Source organism: Pristis pectinata, chromosome 3, assembly GCF_009764475.1.
Source record: "Pristis pectinata isolate sPriPec2 chromosome 3, sPriPec2.1.pri, whole genome shotgun sequence".
Lineage (NCBI taxonomy): Eukaryota > Metazoa > Chordata > Chondrichthyes > Rhinopristiformes > Pristidae > Pristis > Pristis pectinata.
Window position 1 is genome coordinate 144,040,201 of NC_067407.1, and position 17,108 is coordinate 144,057,308.

At 45.8% G+C, this 17,108-nt stretch overlaps 1 protein-coding gene across 5 annotated transcripts in view; it reads left to right on the forward strand.

Annotated features, from left to right (window-relative positions):
• LOC127568662 (protein EFR3 homolog B-like) overlaps nucleotides 1-17,108 on the forward strand; it is a 177,084-nt gene that overhangs the window by 150,388 nt on the left and 9,588 nt on the right. For 4 of the 5 annotated variants that reach the window (XM_052012660.1, XM_052012662.1, XM_052012665.1 and 1 more), the window contains exons 19-22: nucleotides 7,817-7,908; nucleotides 11,460-11,508; nucleotides 15,419-15,522; nucleotides 16,436-16,485. In XM_052012660.1, the coding sequence (XP_051868620.1) occupies nucleotides 7,817-7,908; nucleotides 11,460-11,508; nucleotides 15,419-15,522; nucleotides 16,436-16,485 (295 nt within the window). The remainder of the gene's footprint in view (nucleotides 1-7,816; nucleotides 7,909-11,459; nucleotides 11,509-15,418; nucleotides 15,523-16,435; nucleotides 16,486-17,108) is intronic. The other variant, XM_052012661.1, reaches the window with a different exon arrangement.

Here is a 17,108-nt window from a genome sequence, read left to right on the forward strand (position 1 = left end):
CTCCACTTTAAATATACCCACTTAGCCTCCACAGCCATCTGTGGCAATGAATCCCACAGATTCACCACCCTCATCCTTCTAAACTCCAGCGAGGCTGATTAGGGACGGTCAGCATGGCTTTGTGAGGGGTGGGTCATGCCTTACGAGCCTGATTGAATTCTTTAAGGATGTGACAAAGCACATTGATGAAGGGAGAGCAGTGGATGTGGTGTACATGGATTTCAGTAAGGCGTTTGATAAGGTTCCTCATGGAAGGCTCATTCAGAAAGTCAGGAGGCATGGGATCCAGGAAAACAGGGCTGTGTGGATTCATAGAACAGTACAGCACAGAACAGGCCCTTCGGCCCACAATGTTGTGCCGACATAGCTAATCCCTTCTACCTACAGAATGCCCATATCCCTCCATTTTTCTCTCATTCAAGTGCCCATCCAAGCAACTCTTAAAATCCCCCAATGAATTTGCCTCCACCACCCTAACAGCAACGCATTCTAGGCATCCACTGCTCTCTGAGTAAAAAACCAACCCCTCACGTCTCTCCTGAACCTACCCCCCTCACCTTAAATGCATGCCTTCTGGTGTTGGATCATAGAACATAGAACAATTATAGTGCAATTCAGGCCCTTCGGCCCACAAAGCTGTGCCGAATATGTCCCTACCCTAGAAATTACTAGGCTTACCCATAGCCCTCTATTTTTCTCAGCTCCATGTACCTATCTAACAGTCTCTTGAAAGACCCTATCGTATCCGCCTCCACCACCATTTCCGGCAGCCCATTCCACGCACTCACCACTCTCTGAGTAAAAAACTTACCCCTGACATCTCTATATCTACTCCCCAGCACCTTAAACCTATGTCCTCTTGTGGCCACCAAGTCAGCCCTGGGGAAAAGCCTCTGACTATCTACCCGATCAATACCTCTCATGATCTTATACACCTCTATCAGGTCCCCCCTCATCCTCGAGTTCCCTCAACCTGCTGTCATAAGGCATGCTCTGCATTCCAGGCAGCATCCTTATAAATCTCCTCTGCACCCTTTCTATGGCTTCCACATCTTTCCTGTAGTGAGGCGACCAGAACTGAGCACAATACTCCAAGTGGGGTCTGACCAGGGACATATATAGCTGCAACAATACCTCACTGCTCCTAAATTCAATTCCCCGATTGATGAAGGACAATAAACCATATGCCTTCTTAACCACAGAGTCAACCTGCACAGCCGCTTTGAGAGTCCTATGGACTCGGACCCCAAGATCCCTCTGATCTTCCACACTGCCAAGGGTCCTACCATTAAGACTATATTCCGCCAACATATTTGACCTACCAAAATGAAGCACTTCACACTTATCTGGGTTGAACTGCATCTGCCACTTCTCAGCCCAACTCTGCATCCTACCTATGTCCCTCTGTAACCTCTGACAGGCCTCCAAACTATCCACAACACCCCCAACCTTTGTGTCAATCGCAAACTTACTAACCCACCCCTCCAATTCTTCATCCAGGTCATTTATAAAAATCACAATTAGTAAGGGTCCCAGTACAGATCCCTGAGGTACACCACTGGTCACCGACCTCCACTCAGAATACGACCCTTCAACAACCACTCTTTGCCTTCTGTGGGCCAGCCAGTTCTGGATCCACACTGCAACGTCCCCTTGGATCCCATGTCTCCTCACCTTCTCCATAAGCCTCATTCAATAATGGCAAAAAGATATTGCTTGTCCACCCTATCTATGCCACTCATCATTTTATACACTTCCAACAGATCACCCCTCAGCCTCTGCCGCTCCAGAGAAAAGAGCCCAAGTTTGTCCAGCCTCTCCTGATAGCACATGCCCTCTAATCCAGGCAGCATCCAAGTAAACCTCCTCTGTACCTTCTCTAAAGCCTTGACATCCTTCCTATAGTGAGGTGACCAGGATTGCACTCAACATTCTAAACGCAGCCTGTATTCTGTAGTTCTGTAGAGATGCATCATGACTGCTGTACTCAATACCTCAGTTAATGAAAACAAGCATTCCATAAGCCTTCTTAACCACCCTGTCTACCTGTGTAGCCACTTTCAATGAGCCATGGACTTGCTCCTCAAGGTCTCTTTGCTCTTCAACACTGTTAATGGTCTTGCCCTTAAGAGTGTACTGCCTCTTGACATTAGTCCTACCAAGGTGCAACACCTCATATTTTTCTGGGATAAACTCCATCTGCTATTTCTCTGCCCACATCTGCAGCTGATCTATATCATGCTGTATCCATCGCCAGTCTTCTACACTATTCACAACTCCACCAATCTTGGTATCATCTGCAAACTTACTCACCCACCTATCAACATACTCATCCAGGATTCAGAATTGGCTCACCCAGGTAAGACACAGGGTGGTTGTAGATGGAGCGTATTCTGCCTAGAGGTCAGTGACCAGTGGTGTTCTGCATGGAGCCTAACGTCTGTGGAGACCAGTGAGCCTTACATCTGTGGTGGGCAAGCTGTTGGAAAAGATTCTTAGAGATAGGATCTATGGGCATTTAGGGAATCATGGTCTGATCAGGGATAGCCAGCATGGCTTTGTGAAGGGCAGATCATGTCTCACAAGCCTGATAGTGTTCTTTGAGGAGGTGACCAGGAGGACTGATGAGGGTAGTGCAGTAGGTGTGGTCTACATGGATTTTAGTAAGGTATTTGACAAGTTTCCACATGGTAGGCTTCTTCAGAAGGTCAGAAGGCATGGGATCCAGTTAGGCTTGGCCGTGTGGATTCAGAATTGGCTTGCCTGTAGAAAGCAGAGGGTTGTTGTGGAGGGAGTGCATTCAGATTGGAGGGCTGTGACTAGCGGTATCCCACAAGGATCGGTTCTGGGACCACTACTTTTCATGATTTTTATTAATGACTTGGATGAGGGGGTAGAAGGGTGGATTGGCAAGTTTGCAGATGACACAAAGGTCAGTGATGTTGTGGATAGTGTGGAGGGCTGTCGAAGATTGCAGAGGGATGTTGATAGGATGCAGAGCTGGGCTGACAAGTGGCAGATGGAGTTCAATCCGGAGAAATGTGAGGTGGTACACTTTGGAAGGACAAACTCCAAGGCGAAGTACAAAGTTAATGGCAGGATTCTGGGTAGTGTGGAGGAGCAGAGGAATCTGGGGGTTCATATCCACAGATCCCTGAAAGTTGCCTCACAGGTGGATAGGGTAGTTAAGAAAACTTATGGGATGTTAGCTTTCGTAAGTCGTGGGATCGAGTTTAAGAGCCGCGAGGTAATGATGCAGCTCTACAAAACTCTGGTTAGACCACACTTGAAGTACTGTGTCCAGTTCTGGTCGCCTCATTATAGGAAGGATGTGGAAGCATTGGAAAGGGTGCAGAGGAGACTTACCAGGATGCTGCCTGGTTTAGAGAGTATGGATTATGAGGAGAGACTAAGGAAGCTAGGTCTATACTTGTTTGGAGAGAAGGCAGATGAGAGGAGACATGATAGAGGTATACAAAGTATTAAGAGGAATAGATAGAGTGGACAGCCAGCACCTCTTTCCCAGGGCACCAATGCTCAATACAAGAGGGCATGGCTTCTTAGGCGTGGTTTAAAGGTCGGCACAACCTGGTGGGCCAACGGTCCTGTATTGTGCTGTATTGTTCTATGGTTCTATGGTTAAAGTAATGGGTGGGAAGTTCAAGGGAGATATCAGAGGGAGGTTTTTTACCCAGAGAGTGGTTGGGGCATGGAATGCGCTGCCGGGGCGGTGCTGGAGGCAGGTACATTGGTCAAATTCAAGAGATTGTTAGATAAGCATATGGAGGAATTTAAAATAGGGGGATATGTGGGAGGAAGGGGTTAGATAGTCTTAGGCGAGGTTTAAAGGTCGGCACAACATTGTGGGCCAAAGGGCCTGTATTGTGCTGTGCTTTCTATGATGATATGATCTGTTTTGGGACCCCTGCTCTTTGTGATTTTTATAAATGACTTGGATGAGAATGTGGAAAGGTGGGTTAGTAAGTTTGCAGATGACACGAAGGTTGTTGGTGTTGTGGATGGTATAGAAGGTTACTGTAGATTACAACAGCACATTGATAGGATGCAGAGCTGGGCTGAGAAGTGTCAAATAGAGTTCAACCTGGAGAAGTGTGAAGTGATACACTTCAGAAGATCAAATTTGAAGGCAGAATACAGGGTTTAATGGCAGGACACTTAGCAGTATGGAGGAACAGAGGGATCTTGGGGTCCATGTCCAGGTTGGTAGGGTTGTTAAGAAGGCTTATGGAATGTTGGCCTTCATTAGTCGGGGTATTGAGTTCAAGAGCCGCGAGGTAATGTGGCAACTCTGGTTAGACCACACTTGGAGTATTGTGTTCAGTTCTGGTCACCTCACTATAGGAAGATGTGGCAGCTTAGAGAGGATGCAGAGGAGATTACTAGGATGCTGTTGGATTGGAGAGCCGTCTAATGAGGATAGGTTGAGCGAGCTAGGGCTTTTCCTCTTTGGAGCGAGGGAGGGATGAGAGGTGACTTGATAGAGGTGTACAAGATGATAAGAGGCATATAGACAAGTGGACAGTCAGATATTTTTTCCCAGGGCGGAAATGGCTAACACAAGGGGGCATAATTTTAAGGTGGTGATTGGAGGAAGGTATAAGGGGGATTTCAGAGGTAAGGTTTTTCCACAGAGAGTGGTGGGTGCGTGGAACGCACTGCCGGCAGAGGTGGTGGAGGTAGATACATTAGGGACATTTAAGAGACTCTTAGATAACCACATGAATGAAAGAAAAATGGAGGGCTATGTGGGAGGGAAGAGATAGATATATCTTAGAGCAGGATAAAATGTCGGCACAACATCGTGGGTTGAAGGGCCTGTGCTGTGTTGTAATGTTCTGTGTTCTAAATGCAGGCCCAGAACCATCAAATGCTCCTCATGCATTAACTCTTTCATTCCTGGGATCATTTTTGTAAACCTCCTCTGGACCCTCTCCAATGCCAGCACTTCCTTTCTTTGATATGGGGGCCAAAACTGCTCACAATACTCCAAACGTGGTCTGACCAGCACATTATAATGCCTCGGCATTACATCCTTGCTTTTATATTCTAGTCCTCTTGAAATGAAAGCTAATATTGCATTTACCTTCCTTACTACCGACTTTAGAGAATCCTGCACTCGTACTCCCAAGTCCCTTTGCACCTCTGATTTCTGAATTTGCCCCCTCCTCCCCATTTAGAAAATTGTCTATGCCTTCATTCCTTCTACCAAAGTGCATGACCATACACTTCCCTACACTGTATCCCATCCGCCACTTCTTTGCCCATTCTTCCTTGACTTCCCTTGTCGGCTATGGTTTCCTCATCTTCCCTTTAGAATGCTGCTTCTTCTTTGGGATGAACTGATCCTGTGTCTTCCAAATTACTCCCAGAAACTCCTGAACTCCTGCTATTGCTGTTCAACCGTCATCCCTGCTTGGGTCCTGGAGATCTGCACTGACTTGGGACACACACACACACACACACACACACACACACACACACACACACACACACACACACACAGACACACACACACACACACACACACACACACACACACACACACACACACAATTACAGGAGAGAGGGAAGGCTATGGTAGGCTCCCTCAGCACTAACCAGAGCCAGCAGCTGCAGCCTTTGCAGAGCTGGATGTTGTTTGTATCGAAACTGGGGAAACCCATTCAGTGCATGATGGAGCAAAGACCATCAGCTCAGTGCACAGCAGGTTCGATGCAGTCTTTGTGGATTTCCGTGGATTTCAGCTGTTTCTATAATGTTCTATAATGATCGGGAATGCTGACCCCTGGGATCTAAAGGAAAGTGAGAAGTTTGTTTCAAAATTAACTCAGTGGGAAAAAGCAGAAGGTAATAACTGAGGAGAGGAGTGACAACTCTACAGAGTTCAGCACCAGACCCTTGTCGTTCCACTCATGTTGTCAATGATTTACTCTTAAACAGGGGCTCACAATGAAAGTATTTGCTGATGACCCATGTTGTGGTGTGTGGTTGAAAGTGAGAGAGGAAGTAGTTGGTTAGGTGCCCAGAAAAGTTGGAAATAGAGTTCAGTCTCAAAGTGTGAAAATGAGAACTTGTAAAGACGGGTTGATTTGGGATAGTCAACATGGCTTTGAGTGTGGGAGATCATAACTCACAAACTTGCTTGAGTTTTTTGAGAACTAAACAAGAAGGTCAATGAGGGAAGGGCAGTAGATGTAGTCTACATGGACTTCAGTAAGGCCTTGGATAAGGTTCCACACGCTATGGAAGGTTAGATCACATGGGATCCAGGGAGAGCTGGCTAATTGGATACACAATTGGCTTGATGGTAGGAAGCAGAGGGTGATCATGGAAGTTGTTTATCGGACTGGAGGCCCGTGACTACTGGTGCTCCCCAAGGGCCAGTGCAGGGCCCATTGCTATTTGTCATCTATATACTACTAAAATAAGTAGTATCATTGACAGTGAAGATGGTTATCAGGATTTACAGAGGGATCTTGATCAGCTCGGTAAGTGGGCCAAGGAATGGCAAATGAAGTTTAATTTGGATAAGTACAAAGTGTTGCATTTTGGGAAGACAAATCAGGGTAGGACTTTCACAGTGAACGTTAGGGCCCTGGGGAGTGTTATAGAACAGGGGGACCCAGGAGTACAAGTGCATGGTTCACTGAAAGTGGCATCACAGGTAGACAGGGTGGTAAAGAAGGCTTTCGGCATGCTGGCCTTCATCGGTCAGGACATTGAGAATGGAAGTTGGGATGTTTTGTTGCAGTTGTACAAGACATTGGTGAGGCCTCATTTAGAATATTGCGTTCAGTTTTGGTCATCCTGCTAAAGAAAGATGTCATTAAGCTGGAAAGAGCGCAGAGGAGATTTACAAGGACGTTGCTGGGACTCGAGGGACTGAATCATGGAGAGAGGTTGAGCAGGTTGGTACTGTTCTCATTGGGGTGTAGGAGAATGAGGGGTGATCTTAAAGAGGTGTATAAAATCATGGGGGACATAGATTAAGTGAATGCACACAGTCTTTTTCCTAAGGTTGAGGAATCAAGAACCAGAGGGCATAGATATAGGGTGAGAGGGGAGAGATTTGGTAGGAACCTGAGGGGCAACTTTTTCACCCAGAGGGTGGTCAGTATATGGAATGAGCTGCCAGAGGAAATGGTTGAGGCACATCCATTAACAACATTTAAAAGACACTTGGACAGGTACATGAATAGGAAAGGTTTAGAGGGATATCGGCCAAACATGGCAAATAGGACTATCTTAGATGAGAATCTTAGTTGGCATGGACCATTTGGGCCGAAGAGCCTATTTCTAAGCTGTATGACTGTATGACTCTATTTGAGATCCAGCCCACTATGGTGGTGTCATCTGCAAACCTGTAGAAAGAGTTAGAGCAGAATCTGGCCAGACAGTCATGGGTGTATAGGGAGAAAAGTAAGGAGCTAAGGACGCAGCCTTGTGGGGCACCACTGTTGAGAATAATCATGGCAGAGGTGTTGGTGCCTATCCTCACTGATTGAGGTCTGTTGGTCAGGAAGTCAAGGATCCAGTTGCTGAAGGAGGTACTGAGTCCTAGGTGTAGGCTAGACATATCAATGTGCAGAGAATGAATGGATACAGACAATGTGCAGGCAGAAGGGATTATTTAATTAGGCATCATTAGCTTAATTAGTTCGCCACAACATTGTGGGTCAAAGGACCAGTTCCTGTGCTGTATTAGTCTACTCAGTCTCTCCTGATATGGCATCACTTCTTCACACATACAGTCTTTTCCAAAACCATGCTAATGTATTCTGCTGGTGTGTTGCAGACGAAGACCGTTTATCAAAGAGGAAGAGCATTGGTGAGACCATCTCTCTGCAGGTGGAAGTGGAATCTCGCAATAGTCCAGAAAAGGAAGAGGTACCTCTTTGACATTGCAGTGGGCAGTCCATGTTGGGTTACAGAGCCTGAAGATGGCTCGCTGCAACAGAGTGTCTCTGAGGGCTGCTGGAAACCAGCATAGTTATCGAAACTTTAATCAGCACCTCCCTGGGGGAGCTGAGCACAGAGCCGGTCACAGCTCTCCACATGCCCCACAGAGTCTGAGTGAAGATGTAAAGTTCCATGTAAAGGTTGCTCCACTGTCCACAGACTCTAAAAACCAATTAAACGTTGGGTCTATCCTGTCCCTGCCCCGGGAATATTTGATGGTACTCCGTAGAGGGACCCGTACTGCGCCAGCCCATGTAGTGTTTCATCATGAATTTCTGGGCATATTACGAATATTCTCAGTATCATACCTTGGGGTCTGCTTTTATTCTTTGTTGAGTTATTGCTGACTTTAGCATTGGACAATAATTATGAATTTTATTTTGGCATAAAAGTAGAATGTTTGATGAAGTGAGGCAGACTGTAAGGAGCTTCAGGGAAACACTAACTGGTTAAGCAAAACAATTCAACATAAATGTGTGTAGTAAAATGGGAGATGATGGGATGACATATTAATAATGGGAAGATACTGCAGTGTGAAAATCACGCAGGATGCCTGCATTTCACACAGACCTATTGATAGTTTAAATGCAGGTGAGTAAAGCTAGAGAAAGACCAAGGCTACATAGCAGGGACATGGAGCACAAGGATGAAGATGAATGTTTACTGGACTATTGTTGCAGTGTGGTGTACATTTTGGGCACCTCATTACAATAGGCTCAGGGAGTTCAGGGTTACCAGAATGATGATTACCATTCATCAACCAGAATTGGCTTGCCTCCAGAAAACAGAGGGTAGTGGTCGATGAGAATTATTCTGTCTGGAGATCCGTGATTCATGGTGCTGTACAGGGATCTGTAAGTTGGTTTATTATTGTCACATGTACAGAGGTAAAGTAAAAAACTTGTTCCTCATGCCATCCGTACAGATCATTTCATCACATCACTGCATTGAGGTAGTACAAGGGAAAACAATAATAGAATGTAGAATAATGTGTTACAATTACAGAGAAAGTGCAGTGCAGATAGACAATGAGGTGCAAGTCCATAACAAGGTGGATTGTGAGGTCAAGACTCCATCTTATAGTACAGCAGGATAGAAGCTGTCCTTGAGCCTGGTGGTATGTGCTTTCAGGCTTTTGTATCTTCTGCAGAGAGGATGGGTGGGGTCTTTGATTACATTGGCTGCTTTGCCAAGGTAGTAAGAGTCTAGACAGAGTCCATGGAGGGGAGGCTGGCTTCCGTGATGTGCCAACTGCGTCCACAACTCTCTACAGTTTCTTGCAATTACGGACAGAGCAGCTGCCATACCAAGTCATGATGCATCCAGATAGGATGCTTTCTATGGTGCATTGATAAAAATTGGTGAGGGTCAAAGGGAACATGCCAAATTTCTTTAGCCTCCTGAGAAAGTAGAGGCGCTGGTGAGCTTTCTTGGCCGTGAAGTCTACGTGGTTGGACCAGGACAGGCTATTGGTGATGTTGACTCCTAGGAACTTGAATCTCTCAACCCTCCCAACCTCAGCTCCGTGATGTAAACAGGAACATGTGAACCGTCCCCCCTTCCTGACATCAATGACCAGCTCTTTTGTTTTGCTAACATTGAGGGAAAGGTTGTTGTCATGACACCGTGTCACTAAGCTCTCTATCTCCTTCCTGTACTCTGACTCATCCTTATTTGAGATTTGGCCCACTTCAGTGATGTCGTCTGCAAACTTGTAGATGGAGTTAGAGCAGAATCTGGCCATGCAGTCGTGAATGTATAGGGTACTGGGACGTATGTTGTTTGTGATATTGATATATATAAATGACTTGGATGAAAATGTGGATGGGTAGGTTAGTTAGTTCGCAGATGACGGTGAATGGTGTCGAAGTTTGCCAAAAGATACAGCAGAATATGGATAATTTGCAGATATGGGCGGAGAAATGGCAGATGGAGTTTAATCTGGCCAAGTGTGAGGTGTTGCACTTTGGAAGATCAAATGTAAAGGGACAGTGCACAGTTAATGGCAGGACCCTTAACAGTGTTGATGTGCAGAGGGATCTTGAGGTCCAAGTCCATAGCTCCCTGAAAGTGTCTGCACAGGTTGATAGGGTGGTAAAGAAAGTGTATGGCATGCTTGCCTTGATCAGTTGAGGCATTGAGTTCAAGGGTTACATTGCACCTTTATAAAACTCTGGTTAGGCCATATCTGGAGTATTGCATTCAATTCTGGTCACCCCCATTATAGGAAGGATATGGAGGCTTTGGAGAGGTTGCAGAAGAGGTTTACCAGGATACTGCCTGGATTAGAGAGCATGTGCTATGGGGAGATGTTGGACAAACTTAGGTTGTTTTATCTGGAGTGTCAGAGGTTGAGGGGAGACCTGATAGAACTTTAGATTATAAGAGGCATAGAGGAGTAAACAGCCAGCATCTTTTTCCCAGGGTCGAAATGTCCAATAGTAGAAGGCCTTCATTTGCGGTGAGAGGGGATAAGTTCAAAGGAGATGTGTGGGGCAAGTTTTTTACACAGAGAGTAGAGGATGCCTGGAATGTACTGCCAGGGGTGGTGGTGGAGGCGGAGGCAGGTACAATAGAGACATTTAATAGGCTCTTAGATAGGGACATGAATGTGCAGAGAATGGAGGGATATGGACATTATGTAGGCAGAAAAGATCAGTTTAGTTAGACATTTTAATTACTAGTTTAATTAGTTTGGTACAAATCGTGGGCTAAATGGCCTGTTCCTGTGCTGTACTGTTCTATGTACTGTGTTCTACTATGCAAACTCCATACACAGATAGCACCCAAGGTCAGGATTGAACTCAGGTCACTGGAGCTGGGAGGCAGCAGCTCTAACTGGTGTGCCATCATGTTCTGTTCTGGAGTGGGACTGGTTAGATTACTTTGACACAGAGCTGGTCAGACTCAATGAGTCACATGGCCTCATTACAGTTTAATGGAGGTTTTTAAAATTGTGAAGACTTTTCAAGGAGTAGGGAAAAACTTCTGTTGGAGACAGGTGATGAGGGTAGGAAGAAGGGTATCTTGGAGCATAGAAAGTAGACAGAGATATTTCACTGGATACCTGAACAAATATTAGAAGCCAAGAAAGGATGAGGCTGTAAGAAGCAAGGGATGCTTTATGCTTTTTCTTCACCCTTCCTTCACCCTGATGAGTTTTGCTTGAATTGAGTCGGTCAGGGCAGCTTGCTGTACACCCGGGACAAGTGAGACCATCAGTCCTTTTTAGACTAAATGTGTTAAGTTCGTAGCCCTGCTAATTGAGCTCATGAGTATGAATCAATCACACTGATGCACGGGAGGGCCTGTGAAACAGTAACACAAGGGACCTGGTGCTTCTCCTAAGTTACACACAGAGAAATCACAAGTCATTTGTGTTAATTAATCTTTGTTCTCCTCAGCAGTCTGTTTCACTTGTACTTCCAGTTGTTACAGGGGAATCTCAGTAACGTGGCAATGTTTGTACCTTGTTACAGAAGATGCCAGCTGAGGAAATCACATATGAAACCCTAAAGAAAGCAATAGGTAAGGTACAGCTTCCATTTGAGGGCAGCACACCTCCCTGCAATGGAGGTGCTTACCCTCATGTTGGGTGCAATTTGCTGCAAGTGAGCACGGCTCCTTGCTATGGTGATGCAAAGCCAAGTTGCTTCATCTGTTCGGACACTGGAACTCCAAGTCTCTCATTAATTGTTTGGGGGCGCTGTCTTTTTATACTGGTAGCTAATGCAGAAGCTGATGAAATTCTCGATGGGAGAGCAACATGTGGGTGAATTGCTTGGGCCACCGCTGCACATTTTGTCAGATAGTGCAGCTTGCAGTGGCACTACCTGAGAGGCAGAGGACCCAGCCACTTGCAAACACACAGGGTGCACCACAATTCATAAAACAATAGGACATAGGAGCAGAATTAGGCCATTGGGCCTGGCAAGTCTGCTCCACCATTCGATCATGGCTGATTTATTTTTCCCTCTCAACCCCATTCTCCTGCCTTCTCCCCATAACCTTTGACACCCTTACTAATCAAGAACCTATCAACCTCCGCTTTAAATATACCCAATGACTTGGCCTCCACAGCCGTCTGTGGCAATGATTCACCACCCACTGGCTAAAGAAATTCCTTCTCATCTCAGTTCTAAAGGGACGCCCTTCTATTCTGAGGCTGTGCCCTCTGGTTCTAGACTCTCCCACTACTGGAAACATCCTCTCCACATCCACTCTATCCAGGTCTTTCAATATTCAGTAGGTTTCAATGAGATCCCCCTCTCATCCTTCTAAACTCCAGGGAGTACAGGCCCAGAGCCATCAAATGCTCCTCACACATTAATCCTTTCATTCTCGGGTTAGTTCTTGTAAACCTCCTCTGGACCCTCTCCAATGCCAGCACATCCTTCCTTAGATATGGGGCCCAAAACTGCTCACAATACTCCAAACGTTGTCTGCCCAACGCCTTATAAAGCCTCAGCATTACATCCTTGCTTTTATATTCTAGTCCTCTCGAAATGAATGCTAACATTGCATTTGTCTTCCTTACTACCAACTCACCCTGCAAATTAACCTTTAGGGAATCCTGTACTAGTACTCCCAAGTCCCTTTGCACCTCCGATTTCTGAATTTGCTCCCCATTTAGAAAAATGCCTTTATTCCTTCTACCAAACTGCATGACCCTACACTTCTCTACGCTGTATTCCACCTGCCACTTTTTTGCCCATTCTCCCAACCTGTCCAAGTCCTTCTGCAGACTCCCTGCTTCCTCAACACTACCTACCCCTTCATCTATCTTTGTATCATCTGCAGACTTGGCCACAAATCTATCAGTTCTGTCATCCAGATCATAAACATATAACATGAAAAGTAGTGGCCCCAGCACCGACCCCTGTGGAACACCACTAGTCACCAGCAGCCAACCAGAAAAGGCCCCCTTTATTCTCACTCTTTCCCTTCTGCCGGTCAGCCAATCTTCTATCCATGCTGGTACCTTTCCTGTAATACCATGGTCTCCTATCTTGTTTAGCAGCCTCATGTGCAGCACCTTGTCAAAGGCCTTCTGAAAATCCAAGTAAACAATATCCACTGACTCTCCTTTGTCTATCCTGCCTGTTACTTCCTCAAAGAATTCCAACAAATTTTGTCAGGCAAGATCTCCCCTGAAGGAAACCATGCTGACTTCAGTCTATTTTATCATGTGCTTCCAAGTACCCTGAAACCTTATAATAATGGACTCTTACCAACCTCTGAAGTCAGGCTAACTGGCTTATAATTTCCTGTCTTTTGCCTCCCTCCCTTCTTAAAGTGTGGAGTGACATTTGCAATTTTCCAGTTTCTGGAACCATTCCTGACTCTAATGATTCTTGAAAGATCATGACCAATGCTTCCACAATCTCTTCAGCTACCTCTTTCAGAACCCTGGGGTGTAGTCCATTCAGTCCAGGTGATTTATCTACCTTCAGACCTTTCAGTTTCCCAAACACATTCTGCTTAGTAATAGTGACTACACTCACTTCTGCGCCCTGACTCTCTCGAATTTCTGGCATGTTGCTGATGTCTTCCACAGTGACACAAAATACCTATTCAGTTTGTCCGCCATTTCTTTGTTCCCCATTACTATCTCTCCAGCATCATTTTCCAGCGGTCCAGTATCCACGCTTGCCTCTCTTTTACTCCTTATAGATCTGAAAAAACTTTTGGTATCCTCTTTTATATTATTGGCTAGTTTACCTTCATATTTCATCTTTTCTCCCCTTACTGCTTTTTCAGTTGCCTTCTGTTGGTTTTTAAAAGCTTCCCAATTCGCTAGCTTCCCACTAATTTTTGCAATGTTTTCTTCCCTTTTTTTGCTTTAATGCTCTTTGACTTCCCTTGTCAGCCACGGTTGCCTCATCCTCCCTTTAGAATGCTTCTTCTTCTTTGGGATGAACTGATCCTGCCTCTTCCGAATTACTCCCAGCAACTCCTGCCATTGCTGCTCTATCATCCCTGCTTGGGTCCCCTTCCAATCAACTTTGGCCAGCTCCTCTCTCATTCACCTTGAAGACTTGGGATAACTCAGTTGGAAAGAGCTAGAATGTAACAGCTTCGCTCTCAGTGAGCACTCTTCTGAACATGGTGCCTCCAGCAGTTTCCCAGCATCAACACAAAGCACTGGAAGTAGCAGTAAAATGTCAGGCACAGCTCGGAAAGGGTTCAAGAACAGAGTTATCTGGAGGTACATGCGCTTGGCTGGACAAGCTGAGACAGTGGTCAAAAAAGCAGTTGGGAATAGCAGATGGTCAGAATCTTTTTCCCAGGGCAGAGGAGCCTAGAACTAAGGAGCACAGATTTATGGAGAGAGGGGAGAAATTTAAAGGAGATCTGAGGGTTAAGTGGAAGAACAGAGGGACCTTGGAGTACAAGCATATAGTTCCCTGAAAGTGGCATCACAGGTAGACAGAGTGGTGGAAGGTGTTTGGCACACTGATAGTCATCAGTGTGGGCATAGAGTTTCGGATTCGAGACATTATATTGCTGTTGTACAAGGCATTGATGAGGCCGCACTTGGAGTATTGTGTACAGTTTTGGTCACCCTGCGATAGGAAAGACTTCATTAATCTGGAAAGAGTGCCAAGAAGATTTACGAGAATGCTGCCATGACCTGAAGGCCTGAGTCATAGGGAGAAGTTGGGCAGGCGAGGACTTTATTCCTGGAAGCGTAGGAGGCTGAGTGGTGACCTTAGAGGTGTATAACTCAGGAGGGGCATAGGGAGGGTGAATGCGTGAATTCTTTTTCCCAGGGAAAGAGAATGAAAAAATACAGGGGATGGGTTTAAGGTGAGAGGAGAAAGATTTAAAAGGGACCTGAGGGGCAACTTGTCACACAGAAGGTGATGGGTATCTGGAACGAGCTGCCAGAGGAAGTGGTTGAGGCAGATACAGTAACGACATTTAACAGGCATTTGGACTGATACATGGATAAGAAAGGTTTCGATGGATATGGGTCAAACGCGGGCAAATGGGACTAACTTAGATGAGCATCTTGGTCAGCATGGACCAGTTGTATTCGTGCTGTATTACTCAATGTTTGGCACAGAAATTGTGGGCTGGAGGGCCTATTCTGGTGCTGTTCTGCACTATGTTCCATGTTCTCAGTACTTGGAAGGAAATTACAGGGCTTTGGGGAGAGGGCTGGAGAGTGGGACTCCTCTTCCACAGAGGTGGTACAGGCTTAATGAGGCAGATGACTCCTACAGTCCACACTCTGACCTTTCCACAATCCTTCGGAAGCATAATGTGGAATGGGGTGTTTGTGCAGCCTCATTGAATGTAGTTGGGGCTGGTGTCACGTAAACTGCAAACAATAGAACTTACTTCACTGCTGGGCGCAGGCCCACCGAACAACTGCATGGGTTTGGGGCGGTGCAGCTGCTGGCATTAATCCTGTGTGTTTACTGCCCAGTAGATGGTGGAGCAGTGGAGGAACAGGAGAGAGAGAGGAGGCGGCTGGTGGTGGAAAAGTTTCAGAAGGCTCCATTTGAAGAGATAGCAGCCCACTGTGGAGCGAGGGTAAGGATGTGCCATGTGGAAGAGAGAGATTAACTAAACCTACAAAGATATGAGCTACCAACCACTCCAGAGCTATGGAACATAAACAAGGAAGGGCTGGGCTAAACTCATCTTAGATACATGGATGTTTATAGCAGTTACAATACACAGCTAGGCCGTGTAGCCCAGCCAGTCTGTGTCAGCTTTCACCACCCATGTAAGCAAGGAATTTTAACCTCCCGAACCCTTCAACCCCCTTTCACCTTGCTCCCTTTCATTTCACTCCAATTAAATCTTGAATTCATTTAGTCCTGAGTTCACCATCGCAGTGTGCTGCAGCAACTCCCCTTGGTAAATCTCTGCAGTGGTCAAACCACTGGACTAGCACCCAGAGGGCTGGACTATTGGTCCTGGAGCATTTGTTCCCCTCCCACCACAGGTGCTGGGAGATTTTAATTTCAAATAATTAAATACATTTGGAATAAAAACTAGTACATTTTGGCAATCTTGAAACCATTGGATAGTCACATTTGATTCAGAATGTCCTTCAGGGAAGAGAGCCCACCATTCTTACCCAGTTAGGACAGTACACAGCTCCACACCATCCAGTGCTGTGGCTGTTAACTACCTACAGGAATGGCCCAGAGGGCGACCAGATGGAAAAAGCAAGAATGTTGGCAGGTGCAGTGAGCAGACAAACAGCAAGAAACTCCAAGATTTCCATCCTTTCCGCCCCTTCATATCCTCCACAGCTCCTTCTGGGCCCCAGTTCCCTGTGTGAAAGACCACAGTTGTTATTGGTCCCAGCATCTTTCTGGTCTGTGTATAGCCTGCCCCAAATAGAGGAGAAATATATTGGGAATGATGGCAAGGTTTGATTTCTGAGTTACTGTGATATACATTGACTTACTGCTTCTCATTCCTTTAATTTCAGGCGACTATTCTGCAGAGTAAACTGAATCAAATATTTGAGATAACTGTAAGGTAGGTTGTATCGGAGTTTGCTGCAAAACAGCCCTTCTGAATCACACGTGAAGAATTCAGGTTAACTTGCCATCGGATTTCTCGATTCCAGACAATTTTCCAAGTTGGTTAGTGGAAGGGATTTTCTTCAATTTATGCTTGGGATGTGAATGTTGTTGACGAAGCAACATTTATTCTCCATCCCTAATTGCCCTGAGAGGCTGCTCATGGCTGGTTTTGGTGATTTGATGTTTTGATACAACTGAACAGGCATTTCAGAGGTTAGCTAGAGTCAATCAAGTTAGTTCAGTTCAGGGGTCACAGAAAGGCCAGAGCAGCAAGGACTGGAGGTTCCCCTTGCCAAAGGACTGCAGTGGATGCATTTCTCACCTGATCTATTTGACTGGCTCCAGCCAACTCGTTATCTTCCACACCTGGTGGGGTTGAACTCTCTTCTCTGGAGTTTACTGCAACCTTTTAAACTTGAGGTGAAAATGGGTGGAAGAAGCTGGGGCAAGTTCAACGTGAGCCCATGGGTCAAGCATGAAACTCCCCAGTTCTGAGTCAGGATCAGACTGGTAGAGGGCTCAGCCTGTGGTCACAGAGATACTTTTTGGGAGATCTCAGAAGAGAACAGTGAGGCA